Source organism: Dufourea novaeangliae, unplaced genomic scaffold (genome assembly GCF_001272555.1).
Source record: "Dufourea novaeangliae isolate 0120121106 unplaced genomic scaffold, ASM127255v1 scaffold286, whole genome shotgun sequence".
In the NCBI taxonomy this organism is placed as follows: Eukaryota; Metazoa; Arthropoda; class Insecta; order Hymenoptera; family Halictidae; genus Dufourea; species Dufourea novaeangliae.
The window spans coordinates 136,242-154,684 of NW_015374181.1; the positions used below are offsets into that span (position 1 = coordinate 136,242).

The 18,443-nt window shown below is 36.4% G+C and overlaps 1 protein-coding gene across 1 annotated transcript in view; it reads right to left on the reverse strand.

Moving 5' to 3' along the window:
• Nucleotides 1–141: 141 nt before the first annotated feature.
• The window catches only part of LOC107192119 (protein SZT2-like), a 102,624-nt gene continuing 84,322 nt past the window's right edge, over nucleotides 142–18,443 (reverse strand). The window contains exons 19-26 of the mRNA XM_015581314.1: nucleotides 14,729–16,638; nucleotides 10,032–10,126; nucleotides 8,858–9,284; nucleotides 5,142–5,517; nucleotides 4,716–4,881; nucleotides 2,804–3,020; nucleotides 1,332–2,410; nucleotides 142–306 (exon numbers count right to left, since the gene is read on the reverse strand). Coding sequence (XP_015436800.1) covers nucleotides 172–306; nucleotides 1,332–2,410; nucleotides 2,804–3,020; nucleotides 4,716–4,881; nucleotides 5,142–5,517; nucleotides 8,858–9,284; nucleotides 10,032–10,126; nucleotides 14,729–16,638 — 4,405 coding nt within the window. The 3' untranslated portion in view covers nucleotides 142–171. The remainder of the gene's footprint in view (nucleotides 307–1,331; nucleotides 2,411–2,803; nucleotides 3,021–4,715; nucleotides 4,882–5,141; nucleotides 5,518–8,857; nucleotides 9,285–10,031; nucleotides 10,127–14,728; nucleotides 16,639–18,443) is intronic.

The window sequence follows — 18,443 nt, forward strand, 5'->3', positions numbered from 1 at the left end:
ATAACAAAAATGTAGCATGATAAAAGTCCTGAATATCCAGAAATGCTACATGACTCCAATTTCTAAACGTAAATTTCCGTAATAACAAATCTAGATTTTAATGTTTTTCTATTAGGTGAATATTAAGGACAAATGTTTTGGTTTCTGTCTCAATGAAATCTGTCACCATTTTTAGTTGTACAAACTCATCCATAAGTGAAAGCAACAGGCATTCACAAATCCCTCGATTAAACTGTAGATGTCTTCTATACAACATGGACTATTATTAATTACTTCTTTTGATTTACAATAAACTGCATATAGATCCTAAAAATAAAAAAGAAAATTCAATTAAATACTTGTACTTTATATTTATTCGGGATTAAATTATTAAAAATATTTGCAACACAAATACAAAGTTTAACCCTTTAGTTACGAAAAGCATATATACAGGATGACCCGTAACTAGCGGTACAAGTGGAAAGATGGATAGCCCTTGCAATACAGGTACCAGAGATTGAGAAATAGTCTATTTTGTTTACGATTAATACAAAAGTGTGGGAAGAACGTTTGTTAAAAAATCAGTATAAACGGCAACTGTCAATGTTTTTGTTCGATGAAGAACGGTCTAGTTACATTAATTTAACAAATTTTGCACCACACATTTATTGAGTAACAATAATTGAAAATTAATACGCCGTTCTATTTACAAAGAGTAAGAGGGGACGACTTTTTTGCCATCCTAGGACACTCCCCTGAAAAATTTGTTAGATACCAAAAGATCAGCCCCTTTGTCTCATTGAATACGTTAGCTGCCATGTGACACACCGACGGCGAAGTTGTTTGTACAGTTAGATAGCACATCAGGCATGTTTCTTTTTCATTAATGTCAGATGATTTTAGGGTTTCTTTGAATTCGATTGTAAAATAAAGTAATGAAGGTAACCTTTTTTTGTCATACTATGACTTGATATTCTTAGCTAACAATAAGACAAGATTTTTATCTGATTTGAAATAGTAACCCGTTTTGAAATTATTCTCGAATGACATAAATATGAGTCACTTTATTTGTCATAAAGTTAATTTGACATAAATATTGGTTACTTTTTTCCCTAGCGGAAGCCGAGTTTGCTCGCGAGGTACGTATGTTGCTTATCCGACTACTGTATCTCAGTCATTTTCTATAGCAACATGTTGTAACTAAAGGGTTAAACACTATACGCATTTTCATATGCCACAATTAACCGCACATAAATTCATTTTAATGCAGTTAGTAATTATAAATTACTATTATTACATTATTCATATAACATAATAATAACGTCAATATATTATACAAAAAAATTACGAACCCCCTTTGAAGCATGTACATCTATAGTCAACATCATAAAAACTTGGAAGAAACTTGGATGTAATATAAGAAGATGTGTAATATTTCCATCTGGTGTGATAAACTGCTTGTGATGATCTTGATACTTATACTGCAAGAGTTTAGATAAAGTCTGATACCATGAAAGTGGTTGGTTAATAAGAGGCCTTAGTCTCGGATCCAGATTCGATAATGGTTCTACATGTGCCAAGGAGCACAGTTCAGAAAATTCTGTATAGTTCATTGTAGATTTACTTTCCAATAGTTTATTCCAGAGTAGGTGCGTTTTGCATTGTAGTGCTCCTCGATCTATCATATTTAATATATGCATACGAGCAGCTTCCGCCTGTGACATTATCGTCTGTTGCATCAATTGTTCGTGGGAAGAATAATAACCCAAGTAATTAATCGACTCTTGTCGTATTTGAATCAAATGCGATGACGGTGAATTTGCTGAAATACAGGGGGGATTTGTGTTTTGCATCAATGGCGAATTGGGTACAGGCGGAGGAGTTGGTGCACTTGTGCTCCTACTGGTAGCACTGATACTGGATATTCTAGTGTCATTTGTTTTGTTATTTAAACCTTGGCCATTTTCTTGGAAGTTCGTAGGGAATTCTTTTAAAAGTCCTTTCTTAAAAATATCTGCGACAGACGTCGATTCTGCAGAAGTACTGGTCACAGGCTTTTCGATATTGTACACAGTACGAAATTTTCCAAGCTTATTGTTTTCTACTTCTCTCTTTGGATACAATTCTCTCTTACTTGTCAGCATTAGATAATACTTCAAAGAAATTCCGGTTTTTTCAATCTGAACAGGTTGCTCTAAATATGATACGATTAATGCAACGTCAAAGTCGTCGGTATACCTTGTGTCTTGCGCGTCACAATAACTGATTAGAGGTGTATTCTTTAAATTTACTAAAACATATTCACTTTCTTGAGAATCCTGATGATCACAATTCATTTCAAATACGTGCATGTTGTAAATTTTCTCATGCGACAACAAATAAGAATATAAAGTGCGACCCGGTATTGTTAAATTACAAGTTGCCACTATATCTAAAACACAAATGTTATATTATTAGGAACTACATACATAATACTTTGATATAAACGTAAGTTAATAATCTGAGACTAATAATACAATAAATTAAAATATTAACCCTTAGGCTGTAACATTAAACATTATATGATGTCAATAATAATAACGTATAACTGAAATAAAGATAAAGTGAATAGATTAGAATTTAGAAATGGTTGAAGTAGATATATGAAAACACAATAAGGTACAGGATATTAATAAAAATATGGGACACTTTCACTGGATACTACATGCAAAACTAATTGCAAGACAAAAATCAAGAATGATGAAATTGCAGCGAAAGAATTACTATTTAATATAGATTGAGATTTTTAGAAATTTGTTTCGTACTAAGAATTTGTTCGACTCACCACTGTATATAAGGTTTCTAGCATAATTTGGTGCTTTGCTGTAGTACTTGTTAAAATCATCAAGAAAATGAATAAGATGGTATCCTTGTTGTAAGGACCAAGGTCCACTTCCAGCAATGTACGATTGGATGCAGCGTAAATGAAAATCGTATGTAAACGAATGCAGGTGCATATTGATTTTAATTTTATCACAAGCGTCCACAAAGCTTAACAGAAACTGTAATAAATTAAAAGTTTCGTAATTGTTGCAATTTACAGTAAAGAATTACTCGAAAATGCCAATTGGGTAATACAGGGGTGTCCAACCTTATGGTTTCCGTGGGCCACATTGGAAGAAAAAAAAATTGTCTCGGTCCGCACATGCAATATCCTAATTCCCAACGATAGTTGTTAGGCAAAAAAGTTAGTAAATAATGTACACTTATGATATCTACCATGACAAATAAGCAAAAATGTCGTAGCATAATAATCTTTGACATCTTTTCGTTTAGAATTTAAAAAAAAATCTGATTGTTTGAAAGAAGTTTACGATTGTATGTTGGGCCGCATTCATTACAGCGCTAGGCCGTGGGTTGGACAGCCCTGGGGTAAAGAGTCATTACTGTGATATATAAGGGTGTCCCACCTAACCTTATTTGTCACGGTACAAAAAAATGGTTCGGGAGAAAGTTCTTGTATTTTAGGGGGGAAATTAGGCCATGAAATTAAAGGTCATCTCAAGATCATATCTTCTCAGATTTCTCTAATGATAACGTTTTTTTTTTAAATAGAATGCCCTATTTTTTTGTTTGCAATTACAAAGAGGAGATCAAAACGTATCCAACAAGGTATCACACTATGGGATGACAACACTTTGAACATACACTAAAATAATAAATAATGCGATTATGGCGTTTATTTTGTTTCTGCAATTCATTTTCTGTGAGCTTCCACCTCAACCAGTTGCGTGCGAAATTTTTAGCCCAAGGTCATAGTGTGATACATTTGGACGGAATTAGCTTTAGTACAATTAGATTTGTGTAATACATTTAGACTTCTTTACCACGGAAAAGAGGTTTGGGGGCATGTTAGCTGGATGTGTGAAAAGAAAATGTGAGGGAGCGTTTTGTCCTGGGCCTGCTAGTGGACTCGTCAGTAAGGCTACCGTAGCAGATCCTGCCTTAGACGCGAGGATATTCGATGGTCGGTTAAGGACGTATATGTACAAACGAGGAAAGATTCAGGTAGTTGTGGGAAAGGTGTTAACTCGGTATACCTCCAGTGGCCAATGTAGGGAGGTAGTACCGCCACAGAGGGACAAAGATTTGCAGGAGAAAGAGAGGTGGGGAAGGATATGGAAATCTAGGTACAACAAGAGGCACATGAGAAGAGTAAGGGACAGAATAAGCAGAGTTTTAAGATAGAGTTAAGTTAATTATAAGCTGGATGTATGCGTCCACAAGTACAAAGGATGACATTTCTCTCTCTCTCCCTCTTTTCCCTCTCTGTTCCTCTTTCCCCCCACTCCCTCTCTCACCCCCTCTCTCCACACTACCCCCCTCTATCTCTCTCTCTACGATACCTTGAAGCGAATAAAGGAGTGTGGTGAAAGATAGTAGATGTAATTAAACTAATATACAGGGTGTAACGAAAATGTTGGAGGACCCGAAATGAGAGACTCGTGAAAATTTTATCCGAGGCTTCGTTAACGAGATATTAACGTCAAAACCCCGACCAATCAGAGCGCGAGTCTGCCGGCCGAGCGTCTGCGGTAACATTGGCTACGCGTTGCGATTGGTAGCCAACGTTGCCGTGGGAACTCCACCGGTAGACTCGCGCTCTAATGGTTGGGGTTTTTCCGTAATATAAAATTGGAAAATAATTACAAAAGATATATACTAAAAAATAGTTTGCTAAATTGTCATAGAATTACCTGATTGACTAGGGCGCTACTAGCTTTTGTTTGAAGGCGACTGCACTCAATAATATGTAATTTTACAATAAAGAATGGCTGCGACAAATAAATTTCAAATAGTACTATTCCTCCTAGCATAGACTTTTTGAGATAATACGACTGCTGCTGTGTTAGGCCTTCATAGCTGAAAAATATTAACAATTATTAAATTATCACGTATTGATTTAAAATATCTTTAAACAATAGGTATATACTAATTCTTCGATAATTACTCGTTCATTCGAGACTGATCAAAAGAGGTTTTTATATCTCTTTTAATCTCAACACACTTGCTCTTGAATTAAGACAGTAAACCAGACAAAACTGAAATTACATTAATCTATAATTTATAATGCACTCTATTCATATCTGTTTATTAAAAGTATACTGCTAACAAAAACTTACCTTTTATTGAGTGATTCCACTTGAACTGGATTAAATCCCATTATTTGAAGATATTGTTTGTATTCAGTCAACATCAAACTACACAATTCTTGATGCCATTTCATAATATCTGTTTCTTGAATTTGACTTGCTTGCAGTTGCTGTGATAACTGTTGATGCACATTGGTGTTCACATGCATAGAGGATTGCGTTGATAACGAATGATCCCTCGTCGCAGCTGATTGTAAACGCCAGGAAGGCAAGAATAACAGTGGTGTATGACAGAAATGTATCAATCGGGAGTGCTGTTTCGAAGTATTTAAAGCACTGGTGGAAATTGGAATACTTGGAGCGGCGCTACGATTTTGCCACATTGCATATAACTTATTTAAGTCCTCTGAAAAACCAACAATAATTTGTATAAGCATTTTTATTAGCTCAGCATTGTAAGACATGATGTGCAAGTGTATGATTATAATCTAATATGAATATATTCAAGAGATCAAAAGCGTTTTCGTGGGCAACATTCCCTTGATTGGACAGTCAATGAGTTGACCTTCATATGTCCTAAACCTAATAGTTAACGAGATATCAACAAAATAATTTTTAATACGTACTTACTATCTGGAAACGAAAGTAGATGCTCGAACTGATGCCCCCAACTTTAACACAACGTGTTTACGTGTCAATGTTTACCAACAGAAATGTTATTGACTTATAGTATACTACAGTCGTTTTCCTAACATTTAGTTCAGTATTGTAGAAGATATCTTCGACGTTCATTTGCAAGTATTCGGGAAAGCACAATTGAAAATGAAATACAGTAATATTGAGTGTGTAGAAATACTGGTAGTTTATGGTGCTTGCGGTAAAAACGCAACAAGAGTGAAAGAAATTTGTGCTGAAAAGCGTAATCCACCATCTCGATGTATGTTTGAGAGACTTTGTCAATGCTTTCGAAAAATTGGTGTTTTCCATATCATTAAACGTAACCGTACCAAACCCGTTGTTAATGAAGATAATACTACTGTTTTCGTAGCAATGGTAATGCAAAATCTACGTGTCAATACACGACAAATTGCACGAAGTTCGGGAATTAGTTCAGCTAATGTACATTGAATTCTTCACACAGAACAATTTCATCCATATCATATGCAACTTCATCAGGAGTTACATGGAACAGATTTCAAAAATCGCGTTCGATTTTGTCAGAAACTGTTGTAACAAATAGACAGAAGTGATGCTATCCTACAAAATGTCTTATTTACGGATGAGGTGAGGTTTACTAACCATGAGGATGTTTAAATAAAAAAACATCCATTATTGGTCACAAAGCAATCCTCATTGAATTAGAGAATTTGATCACCACCGACAATGGAGCATCAATGTGTGGTGTGGTATACCCAATGATAAGATAATTGGACCATATTTCATTGATGGACATTTAACAGAACGAAAATACGTAACTTTTCTTACGGATATACAGTGAACTCTAACTATATTGCCATGGTCGGGACTACAGGGGAATAAATGGGGCTCTGAAGCCCCCTCCACGCTAAGTTCAGTCTTTGTAGCGTCGGCCTCAGCGCCTGCGCAAAAGCTGAATCGTGCTGGTGGGCTGGCGTACGTAACGTGGTGGGAGAGCGAATTTGTGTGCGTGAAAGTACGTGTGAAGGGGAAGTGCTTCGCGTGGCAATATGTTCATTGGCAATATAGTTAGAGTCCATTGTATTACCAGGTCTGTTACAAAATGTACCATTACACATCCGCCTATCAATGTGATTTCAGCATGATGATTGTCCTGCATATTATGCAAAAGAATCACGACAAACATTACAGAGACAATTTCCGAATCGATGGATCGATCGCAGTCGAGAGTTTCCGTGGCCACCACATTCACCGGATCTTACGTCACTAGACATTTTCTTGTGGGGAACTTTAAAAGATAAAGTGTACTTTAACCCACCAACTACACCAGAAAATACGACACAAAGCATTCAAAAAGCGTGTGATGTACTTATTTTACAAACAATTGAAAATGCTGTTTCTTCATTAAGAAATAGATTGCATCGCTGTATTGAAGTTGAGGAGCATCAGTTCAAGCACCTATAGCTTCCAGATAGTAAAGTACGCGTTAAAAAGTATTTTGCAAATATTTCGTTAGCTATTAGGTTTAGTACGCATGAAACATGTCAACACATTTTTACTCAAAATTTGATACTTTATCGATCTATGGCACAAAAAGTAGGTCATTCCGTTAAAAAAATCAAGGTGACCTTGAAATCTCTAAAATGCCTCCACCCACAAAAAAATCACGTACCTTGTAGGCTGTGCCCTTTGATGCCACTTAAGTTTTACACCTCAAAATTTTCATGAATGTACCGTTAAGTCATAATTCGAGGTGATCAAGTTAACTGAGACACACTGTATTTTATAATACTTAATTCAACATAGGATCATTCCACGTGAAATCGGAAACTTTTTGGAGCACCATTTCAGATTTTGTTCAATTTTGGAAATGTTGTTGTCTTTAGCGATATATAAACGTATCTCAAAGGTTTTTTGAACATTTTTTAAATTGTTATTTTACAGCTGTTTGAAATTTAGGGTCAACCTTTTCTTTAATAAGTCATAACTATTGAACTAACAAACTAATTAAAATGACCTTTGTGGGTACTTACAGTGGAGACATGAGTGTACTAAATAAAAATTATTTCAGTTGAAAAAAATTTGTTTAACCGTTTATTTTGCAATTGGTTTAAATAAATGCCCCGTTTTTATACCGGCAAACTATTTAAAAATTTGAAAAAATGAGGATATAGTCCTATTTGTCCTGTTTATGGACATATCTTCAAACATATGGGCACTTTCAAATTCGCCGTATGAAAATTAATTGAAGTAAACGCTGCGTCTGCGTGCGGTATCACAGACGAGATATAAGAATACACCTAACATGCAAAGTAATTTTCTGTCCCATGCTTCGGGGGCATCAGAAGCCCCCGTACCATTTCAAAATTCCATTCTTCGCTAGAAAAACCGGAGCAATAATGTAGTTCCTGATATCGGAAACTTTTATGCAGAGGTGCGCTCGAACCAGCGTGACCGAATGGACACGTGCACATGATTTGACTGTACATAATAACAGTACTGACAAACAAAGACTAAGAAACCAAGAAACCCCACCCCTGGTAAGCTGAATACGTCTACGAACCAATAAAAGAAATGCAGGATGACTCAAAACACAGGTAGTAACAGAAAACTGTTTCCAGCAATTAATGTCATCCACAAAAGGGGAGAATTCAAAAACTATTAACAGTATTAGGTTTAAACGCTCAGTGTCGACCCCAGGTCGTTGACGTTCGGCGTTGATCGGTTCTTTTATTTGAAGCCGATTAAATTAAAGGTGGAAAATCCCTACTGCTGTCCCAATAGCATGATATTTGAGTTGTATCTGACTACAAGATGCAATATATTACAAATAAAAGCAGTTTGAAAATGAGTGAATCTTCAACATCATTTTTTAAGAGAACGGTTGAGTTCCGACCCATGGTTCCTTTCAGACTTTCTACCCTAACAATGAGTAGAATGTAATGCAATGATACCAAAATTTGACCTCCAAATTCAAGCTCAAGGTCAATTTTGCGGCAACGTTCTTACCTGTATTGCTTAACACGTGATTTCTTGACACCCTATACATAGTGTCACATAAATAAAATTACTTCTCCTCTAATATTTACCTTTCAGTTTCTTCTCCCGGAGCCGTAGATCTTGTAAATCGTAAACTGCTTTCGTTACTGGTTCGATGCTATTATGAACAGAAGCATTCAATTTTACATCATGCATTGTTTGTCCCAATACTTCGTTCCACGAAAATTGATTATGTTTTATGTTCTGCGTTCTATTATTTGATCTTGCCCGCTCTTTTTCATCGTTATGTGGCACAAACGAGAACTTTGTCAGACTTTCCATATCCATACTTTGAAGATAGTGCGAGTTCGTATCTTCTCTTGCTAAACTCGGCCGATGATGAAATATACCTAATTTCTGCATCAGTATGTTCATGAAAAAGTTAGATCTTGAAGAAAGCCATGTTCCCAAACTGGTAACCTGTTTCATTAATTTTTCAGATTTCTCCTTTGACCAATTGTACATGTAAAGTGTTATCTGCAACAATAATTTACAAAGTAACATAGTAGTAAAAAATAGAGACGAATTTACTTTTCAGATAACCAAGCATCACAGCCATATAGAAAATAGATGAATAACCGATAATCAGACTTTTCTGTATTAGAGTCTTCCGCCCTTTCAAGGACCCGAAATCCTGACCGAACCGACCGAAAGCGACACGAATCTATCATTCATCCTCATCATCATTGGTATGTTAAGACTTATTTGTATCTTTTATTTATAGGATTGTTAGAATATGTCTTTATTATTATTATAAACGAGAGTGATTTCCTATTTCTTCCGGTCCATATCCAAACCGTGTACTTCACCGGTAAGTTTAGACAGGGCGTGCTTTAGCACCTTAAAAGAGCCAGAACGCGAAATTATAAGTAGAGTAACGACCGCAACGCGGGACGTAACAACCCTTTTAATAAAATAGGAAATGATAAAGAATAAAATTCTCCGCGGGTATTCTAATTGAAAAAAATAATAGGTCAGTCGTGATCAGATTTTATGAATTGCGCTACGGTGCTATCTGTTCAGAGTACTTAAATTACATAATATATGATATTTACAAATTTTTATATTAAATGTCTCATAAACTATTAACTATCTGCGTGTAAAATCAACATCACTGGCTTCAATATTTCAAGTACTAGCTTGCTGTACAAGAAAAAGGAAATAAAGCAGAGAAGACGTTATCTAAATATTCATTAATTCAAATTAAATAATTGAAATACTTACGTTATCATTTCGAATTTCAGCAAGTAATAATCGTTGTCGCGACACAAAACTTGATTCCAGTATCAAAGGATTAAACTTTTGCAATACCTTTTGATCTACGGAAATAAAGATATAGATTAAGTAAACCGAAATGCATGTAGTGTAAAGAGCTGAAAAATACCTTAAAAATGAATAACATACTATCACTTAAATAATGTCGTAACTGTATAAGTAGTATGTACAATGGACTCTAACTATATTGCCAATGAACATATTGCCACGCGAGGCACTTCCCCTTCACACATACTTTCGAGCACACAAATTGGCTTTCCTACCACGTTGCGTACGCCGGCGCACCAGCACGATCTAACTTTTGTGCAGGCGCTAAGGCCGAGGCTACGACGATAGAACTTCGCATGGAGGGGGCTCTGAACTCGTTGCCATTTTACTCCCCTACAGCACCAACCATAGCAATATAGTTAGAGTCCACTGTACGTAAGTAATTATGTGTAGAAGCTAAATGTAATTGTAATATCTTTATAGTGGCGTCATTACGTATACAAACTGAATGAAATTATCATAACTTGTAACGCGTAGAAACTAAATACGTATTTGCATTCCTGACTTAGGTACCGATAGTAGTTGCTCCGCGGGCGCGCGAGTTTTAGTAGTCACTGCCGCGGTGACCCCTTGCGCTGCCCGCGGAGCAGTCAGGTCCGAGGGCTGGTACTGGGGGTACCATCCCTGTCGCGGTCGGCCCACACGGAGACAGCGTCGAGGAGTCACTACTCGACGTTGTAGGTAGGAGGAGGCGGGACGGCAAGACAACCGTCCCAGACGGGTGACAGCTCCCGCCCCAGAGAAGAGTTCCTCCCTCATCTGAGGGGCAGGGGGGGGGGCATGGGCGCAGCCGATTGCAGAAATGTGCTTCGACGTTCCCGTGGCCGGCCCTCACGCCCGAGAGGGTCACCGGGGGGATTTTAGTAGGTAAAAATCTCATATAGGCCGTCTCCGCCCCCAGCGGAGACGGTACACCTTTTGAAGGTTTTCCCTCCGTAAAAAAAAAGTACCGATAGTTATAATACACACTTTGTCGTTGATGGGGCGGGTGCAGAAACGGAAACGGGTATAAAAAGGGCAATGATGTCTCTACTCAGGGAAGATCAGGACTTCTGAGTCACTATTCCGACAGTGCGGACGTATGTTATTAGTAGCGATCATATAGTGTTTTAAAAGTCAAAACTAACCGACAGATATACAAGAGTGGCGAGGAGCACCACATCCAACGATCTTATGGGACAGAAGTACAGTAAGATCCTGGAATCCCCAAAGGCCCCTGACCACTGGATGCATTCCAAGCGTTCATTAAGAAAAAATAGGGACTCGTACTCTACCTAGTCAAGATGTGATTTATTTCATTGTCAGGCTCAAGAGCTTCAATAACAGTTCATTCAAAAGCAACACACTCGAAAGTATGGAAGTAGTAAATATACCCACACATAGTAGATTCGGAATTTTTCCCAACTGTTTCGACAAACATGTTCCACCCGACAACATAACTTCAATCGCCCCAAGAACTCAAGGGGCGTCTACTCCGCCACAGAACAATCACCAAATTAGAAACCTTCCCCTGTCTACGTACATTTAGGGTGACATAAAACTTGTTAAAATTATTGACACTCTAGGGAAAACCTACAGCAACAACTTTCACGCTAAGAATTGGAGTGGCTAACTGAAGATCAATTTTCACGAAACATTGGCCTTCTTAGAAGCAATCCCTAGCAACACCCATAATTTATCAATAGACTGCGGAGTTTATGCATTTATAGCCAACAGGGCTTTGTGGAATACAATTGAGGAAAAACTTTCGTCGGATGCAATATGTTTTTTACTTTATTCTGAACCCAATTTATTAGTCTAGAATATTATTAGTTTGTAACCATAGATCGAAAGCAACAATATTTGTATCACTGTCACTTCTGAAACCTGGTTAACCAACACAGATGCAGTTAACATTAACAACTTTAAGATTATTGGAGCAGACAAAGCCCACTCAGCGGCAAAGGCCGGGAGGGGGGGGGTATCATTAATAATCTACAGATCACTTCCATATGAAAACATACCCCCACCCTATACTTGAAGTACAGAAATCATTACGCTACAATTGGCGTCAAGTCCAAACTCAACATTATATAGAACAATTATATTTCCCCTTCCATACAACAACAAAATCATTCAAAACGACATTGACGCAATAACACAAGTCAATAATTCCAGATATTTTCGAGTTGGGGGGACCTAAACGCAAAATACCAACTGTGGAATAATATCCCATATAACAGAAACGGAAACCTCTTTAAAACACACTTGTAACACAATAACTATAAAATCGTTCATAGTAATATACAGGGTAGTCAACGCAACTTGATTACTCTGAATAACTTCTAAAGTATGCATTTTGTGAAAAAAACTTTTTAGAGAAAAGTTGTATGGTTTGGAGGGATACATTATGTAATACATATATTTTTTTCGTAAGTGGAGGCGTTTCGGAGATTTAAAGGTCAACTTCGTTTTTTCAAATGGAATGCTATATTTATTATGCCAAAATATCGAAGAGCGTTAAATTTTTAATAAAAAACTACTGACCTTTATTAGCCGTAATCCTAATAATTAACGAATAATTTCACTTTGTTTCTTGAAAATGGTCTGTGCGTAATATCCTAAAAATAAACCCTATCTAATCCAGAAATATCAGGACAATTTTACTCAGCGTGTAATCATAAACATATAACGTCTTACGTAAGTTCTACAAGTTAAAGGGAATTTACTGCCCAAGAACTGTAGAACTATTCACACAAGAGAAACTAGAGAAGAAGAAAGAAACAATTTAATCGTGGATTTTTTTTCACGTAAGTGACCTGCGTGACCCAAATGACGCAAACCTAGACTGGCAGATCTTGGCAGATCTCGGTAAAATAAATCACTAACAAGGTAACTTTGGACAAGTGTCCTGGGTGAACTGGGCTTTCACGGAGCCGATCTCTTAACACAGCAGCGTGTTCTTAAGTGGTCTCCCTACTGTGACGAGTCAAAAATTAGGTGAAATTCAGGAATTTTTTTAGAAAAAACTACGAGGTATATTGATGTTAAACTTTTTTCTATGAATTTGTATACACTAATACGATAAGCTAAATTCGTCATTTGAAAATATAGTACAGATTAAAAGTTATTGTAATTTTTCGGAACTGCTTAAAAAAAAGGTGCCCCCATGGCTACCAATATATCAGCTGTCTACGTTATCTCAAATTAAAACTTGGGAAAGATTCTGAATCTGTATGAACGTGACCATCGTCCGTACTAGAATGAATAAAAAATATTGAAAAATAACAAAATAGTGGGGTCTTACAAAAAAGTGCCGATTTTCGCGAAACAAGTAGCTCGGTTTTCAAGTTGCAAAATTCGAATTTTGCAAATATCAACTTGATTCTAGTACGGGAGAGAACTATGCACCTACTGAATATGCCTACATAGTTTCAAGTCACTCCGTCAAATGAGTTCTGAGATATCGTGGCAGCCATTTTAAAAAATGTTGTTTTGAGAAAAACACGTTTAAAGTTTCGATTTGAACCTGTATGCCGCGGCGCGCCGCTTTGGTTAAAGGCTAATAACTTCCTAATTCTTTCGAATCAGGCGAAATCCTTTTGGGATTATGGTTTTGAAATCCTAAGCCTTGAGAGAATGTAAAAATGAAAAAATCGATTTTTTTGGCCCATCACAATAGGAAGACCCCTTAAAGGGCTCTGCTAGTGTGACGGTTTCCAAAAATCGAATTTTTTTTGCAATTTGCAACAATTTTAAAACAGTACTTGAAAATTTGATCGCGCTTTTCTTTAAAGTACTTTTTCTTAATCGGCTGTCATGATAACTAAAAAACTAATTGATCGATTTAGTTCAAACTTGGCATATCTGTTCATCAGATGTGTCATTCTAGCCCTTACCACGATTTTTTCGATATATTAAAAATTAGAAATTTGCGGGTTAAAAAAACCAGCTATTTTTATGCAAATAAATTAAAGCTTTTGTTTGGCAAGGCGCCATTTTTTTATTTCTCAAAATTTTTAAATTATTCTGGTACGGGATATAACCACACACCTACAAATCAAGAAAGAATTTATTTTTATATTTCAGACAACCACGAGAATCTATATTACGGCAGCCATGGAAACAAAACTTCTTTAAGACGCCCTCACAAACGAACTGTAACTTTTGAAAAATGCATTGTTTTTACTTTATAAAAATATAACATACTTTACAAATATTATTTAGTAAATATATATATATTATTCAAATTGATATGTTCAATAGTTTTTCTTTACAAAATTCCCAAAAATTGCCTGATTATATAGCCGTCACACTAGCATAACCCCTTAAAGGTTTCAATCGTACTCTCGGTACCTGTCAGCCACCGTCGGCAGTGTCGGTACGCTGGCTAAATCCCTTCGACCCATGATACTGCAAACGTGTGTCACAAGCTTTACAATCATAGTTGTACCAGAAGAACGAAAAATGATAATTCTGTTTAAAAAAAAATGTATTTCAGTAACATGACGTTTCACGTGTATTTATTTTTTGGTCAGATCTGTCCTTTATTATCAAAAGATAGTGTTAAATTATTAAATTTAAAAAGTTTAACTGATCACCTGTTAAACATACTTTACCTTTTGGGGCAAATAATTCTAGTTCCACCTTTTCGTTGAAGGAAGCTTTCCATTGAGAAAAGTTTCTAGCAATTAAAATACAGTTTGTATATGTTTCTTGTTCGTCTCTACTAAAATCGCAAGGTATGTACAGAGGTAATTTTACATTATCTTCATTTTCTACAGTAGGGCAATCCGGACTGTTTTTTGTTGTTTCTTCATTTGAAACAAATTTCTCGATAAATGGCTGTTTATTTTTCAAAACAAAAGCTCTGCTAGTCGTATCTGACGCCTGGGATTGTATAAGGATTTCTAATTCTCTAACAATAGTAGGTATAGCATGCCTATGATTAATATTGACTACATGCTTCTTCACCGACGGAACTCCAATTTCTAATGCAAAACGAAGCCATTGAGATAATGTTACGCAATAAATAATACGTAATTTTTCTTCTTCGCCTGTTTCAAATTGATTGGTTAATAAATTTGGCCCAACTTTCTGTGACGTTTCCGTTTTAATTAGTGTCTCAGTGTTTTTGTCTTCCGTATGGATTTCTTGAGTATCATTTAGGAATGGTTCTGTTAAAGGAGTCGATAGTAACTTGTATTCAGTCACTAAATCCCAAATGGCATGTTTAACTGCAGAACACAGTTTTTGTAACAAAGCTTCGATGTTGACTCTACCTTGTTTCCAAATTTTGAATTCAATCAGAGGTGATGACGTTATTGATCTGTTATCAAAAATTGATGTTGAAACAATGTTTTCAAAATCCTCCTCTTTTATAGTTGCTGGCAAACTATTTTCCGGGAACTTATTATCCAATGGTTTCATGGATTCTCCGTCATCGCCTGTAACTGCTAGGGCTATGCAAGCAATTCCTTTGCTACCACTGGACTGGCTTTGATTGTATAAGAAAATATCAGATTCAGCAACCTGTTTCATAGAGCTTTCAAGCTGTGAATAATCTTGGAAATGATAATCTGCTCTATTGTCCGTGTACTTTGGCATATACAAGAACTGCTGTATATTCTGTCGCAAATAGAATTCCAAAGCACCAATGTATGGTATACAATGGTTTTCTACACACAACTGTATTATGCTTTCTGGCGATTTTGGTGGTTGTATAAAATGAACATCGGCCGGAGTTAATTTACACATTGGATTCCTAGCTAACATTATAGACAAAACTTCTAGTACCGCATCGTCTAGACGATTTTGCAAAACTTGTACCAAATCGCGCTTAACTTCTGGTCCTGCATCTGAAATTCCATGTACCATTAAGACAATCGAATCTTCAGTTCTACTTAAGATATTCGATTCTTTCTCACTGAAGGATCGAACTCTGGGTCTTGTATCAGTTGACATGATATTGTCGTTCAGCTTTGTCTGTGATAGTGACACTACGCTATTACTGCGGGAAACAACGAGTTTTTCATCACTTTCCGATAACTTGTTTTGTAAACATTTACCATCGCTTATTTGCTCATGAAGTCTTAAATAAAATACATTTTTATTATTTTCTTGATACACGAACATGTTACTGCGATTAGTCACGGCGAACCTAGTTAGAACGCCATGTAGTGCTTTTATACCCCGTGAGAGCCCTGACCTTCCAGGTCCAGTTTTTAAACGAGGATGTAGCCGAAAAGTAAATTCCCAAACTACACGACATCGGAACATTCCAGGAGTAAAGTTTTGCACTGAATCTTTATTCTGCACATTATTACTAATCTCGTGTGCTGTTTCCGATTTCCAGCTGTAGTCTTCATTTGTTTCAGTTTCTAATAGTTCCGAACATTTACTTGTCTTGTGAAGATTTTGTAAAAGTAAATACTGATTTACTCGACGACAAGTACTTCTTATTTGACAGATCAACGTTTTCTGCGTATGCCAATAACTGTTCACTTCTGCTGATGCAATTTCAAGGAATCTATTAATCACAATAAACATGTAAAACTGCCATCCTTAAATATTCTTTTATTTATCACGATACAAAAAAATTCTTCGGGAAAAAGTTAGTGTATTTTAGGGGGGAAATTAGGCTGTGAGATTGAAGGTCATCTCAAGGTCATGTCTTTTGAGATTTCTCTAATGATAACATTTTTTTAAATGGCATGTCCTATTTGTTTGTTTGCTATTAGAAAGACGAGATCAAAACGTATCCAACAATGTATTACACTGTGGGTTAACAACACTTTGAACATACACCAAAATAATAAATAATGCGATCATGGCGTTTATTTTGTTACTACAATTCATTTTCTGTCAGCTTCCACCTCAACCAGGTACGTGCGAAATATTCAGCCGAAGATCATTTCAAGATCATAGTGTGATACATTGTTGAATACGTTCTGATCTCCTGTTTGTAATGGCAAACAAAAAATAGGACATTCCATTTAAAAAAACCGTTACCATTAGAGAGAAATCTCAGAAGATATGACCTCGAGACGACCTTCAATTTCACAACCTAATTCCCCCCCTAAAATACACTAGCTTTCTCCCGAATCATTTTTTTGTACCGTGATAAATGAGAGAATAATTAAGGGTGGCAGAGTTAGGTGGACACCTTATATAACATAATTTTGCATTTACTCAGGACTCTTTCATTGCTTAAATTTTACAATTGACTTTATAAATATGTAAGATAGGCATAATTTCCTTAGTAGCTAATATCGTGCATTAGAATAAGGACATGGACATATCGAACTTTTAAAACAGCAAGTACTGACAAGAAATATGATTTAAATAATACGCCATTATTGTAATGAAATTCTTAAATGGGGAAGTCTTGAACAAATTACTGATGACAATATAAGTGAAATAATGAAAGTAGATTCTCGATTCTCATTAACTGTGCATTGTAGGAAATAGCTTTTAGACAACAATATTAATAATAAGTACAAAGAGGCAAATAACACTGTCCAACAAATTTTAACCTTGGTTCTATATTGCAATATCCACTGGATGGTCCCTATAGGGTTTCTCGTCCTAAACACGAATCCGCAAACAGAATTGCTTCATTACCCTCAGTTTTTGAAAAACACGAATTTTTGTAAAAACGCACGATTTTGGGCAAAAATGGCGTACCACATGAAAACTATAAATGCTAGAAATTTTAGTTTAGCCTTAAAAGATAGAGAAGAGTTTCCTGATTATATCAGTGTATACAGTTATTAAATTTTGTAATTTTTAATTGTTGTTACTGCATGACAAAATTTAACAAAGAGTCGCTGCGCGTACTTTCTATGCACTATTTATACATTTCTACGAACAGTTCTTTATCCAGCACAAATTCGCTACGCAGTATCGGATTCTGCAGACATTTTTGAAGAAGAAACCATCCAAAAAATGTATCGGAACGGATTTGTATTCGGATAGGTCGAGAAAATATCCCTTGGGAACGTGTGCGCTGCTTTTTGCTGCCACGCGGCCATTACTCGCCTGCCTCGGCGCATCAGCGCCGTAGCTACGCGTAACCGACACTGGTACTATGTACGAGGACAGCTTATTGACTGACTGTTGATTCACGATTATTGCTCAGGCGTCATCCCCACCACTAGTGGGGAAGGGGGGGGAGGCCGTGGAACCCGGCAAGCGCATACTTTGTTGTTTCGACGCGCCGAAACGGCTTCCCATTCACGAGCAGACGACTGAACGTTGGGAGTCCACAAAAAAGTTACATTCCCGGTGTCGGTGAGACAATACTAATGCAACGATAAAACTTTTTCATTTTTT